The sequence below is a fragment of the Loa loa genome (assembly GCF_000183805.2).
Source record: "Loa loa unplaced genomic scaffold supercont3.157, whole genome shotgun sequence".
Classification (NCBI taxonomy): Eukaryota; Metazoa; Nematoda; class Chromadorea; order Rhabditida; family Onchocercidae; genus Loa; species Loa loa.
Window position 1 is genome coordinate 135,060 of NW_018108337.1, and position 983 is coordinate 136,042.

Sequence of the window (983 nt, forward strand, 5' to 3'; positions counted from 1 at the left end):
TTACTGTATGGGTGGCAGAACATTGTTGTCGTAATTTTCCTTGTCAAGTACATTTCCGGGCGGGTCATACTTAACAACAACATAAATCATTGTAGATGGGAAATCGGGCTGACAACTGTTAGCGGGACGTCCTTTGAAGTGTCGCATTGCCACGCCAACACCCATTTGTTTTGTGGACTTCCATACAAGTTGAGTAAAGTGTCCAGTGCGTTGGTAATCCAAGTAATGATGCCTGGAAATAACTGCCAACTTTGGAGTTCCGACGAAACAAAAAGAAAATAAGAGCGAAGAACAGCATCAAAGCACAGCTAGACACACTAAGCTTGTCAAGTTGATTACTGGACCATTAATTATTACAGAACTGTATACAGGTCTAGTCAAAAAATGAATGTGTTTTTCTTTAACATGACCTCCAAGTTAATTAGTCGACAGACAGTTTGTCGGCAATAATTCCATTTCCACCATTGCATACATATCGCCGATACAAAATGCAAATGACACATTCCAGCTTGTTAGGTGAAAGTGCAAATCTGCCGTCACAGCATCGAATGTTTTGGATTTCTCAGAAATGCTTTTCTCCCCAAGCCACCTTCAGGTTGGCAAGGATGTAAAGTTAATAAAAGCTATACTAGAGAAAGATGGTAAGATTGGGCTGTTGCTGTTCCATTTTTTTAATTGGAAATAGCTTCAGCAAACAGGTATCAGGGCAATAAAAAATCAACCAAATGCGATGAGTTTTTCGCAGCAGTCGCTGCCTGACATCTTCGCAATACTCAAGGTTAACTGTAATATCCGGTGCAAATTCTGGGAAATCATGTTGTTGAAAAAAGCAACCTTGATATTAATTTTGATTTTCGGAAACGGGGAGGGGGAAAACATTTTTTTGTCAGCGTCGTTCATTATTTCTTGTCAGCCGCGATAATCATGTTACTCTATATTTAAAGCTGCTATATATATATATATATATATATATATATATATAT

General features: G+C 38.4%; 1 protein-coding gene across 1 annotated transcript in view; it reads right to left on the bottom strand.

Annotated features, from left to right (window-relative positions):
- LOAG_17942 (hypothetical protein) overlaps positions 1-983 on the bottom strand; it is a gene marked incomplete at both ends in the record, with an annotated part of 4,965 nt that continues 3,982 nt past the window's right edge. The window contains one exon of the mRNA XM_020450610.1: positions 1-232. Within this exon, the coding sequence (XP_020305694.1) occupies positions 1-232 (232 nt within the window). The remainder of the gene's footprint in view (positions 233-983) is intronic.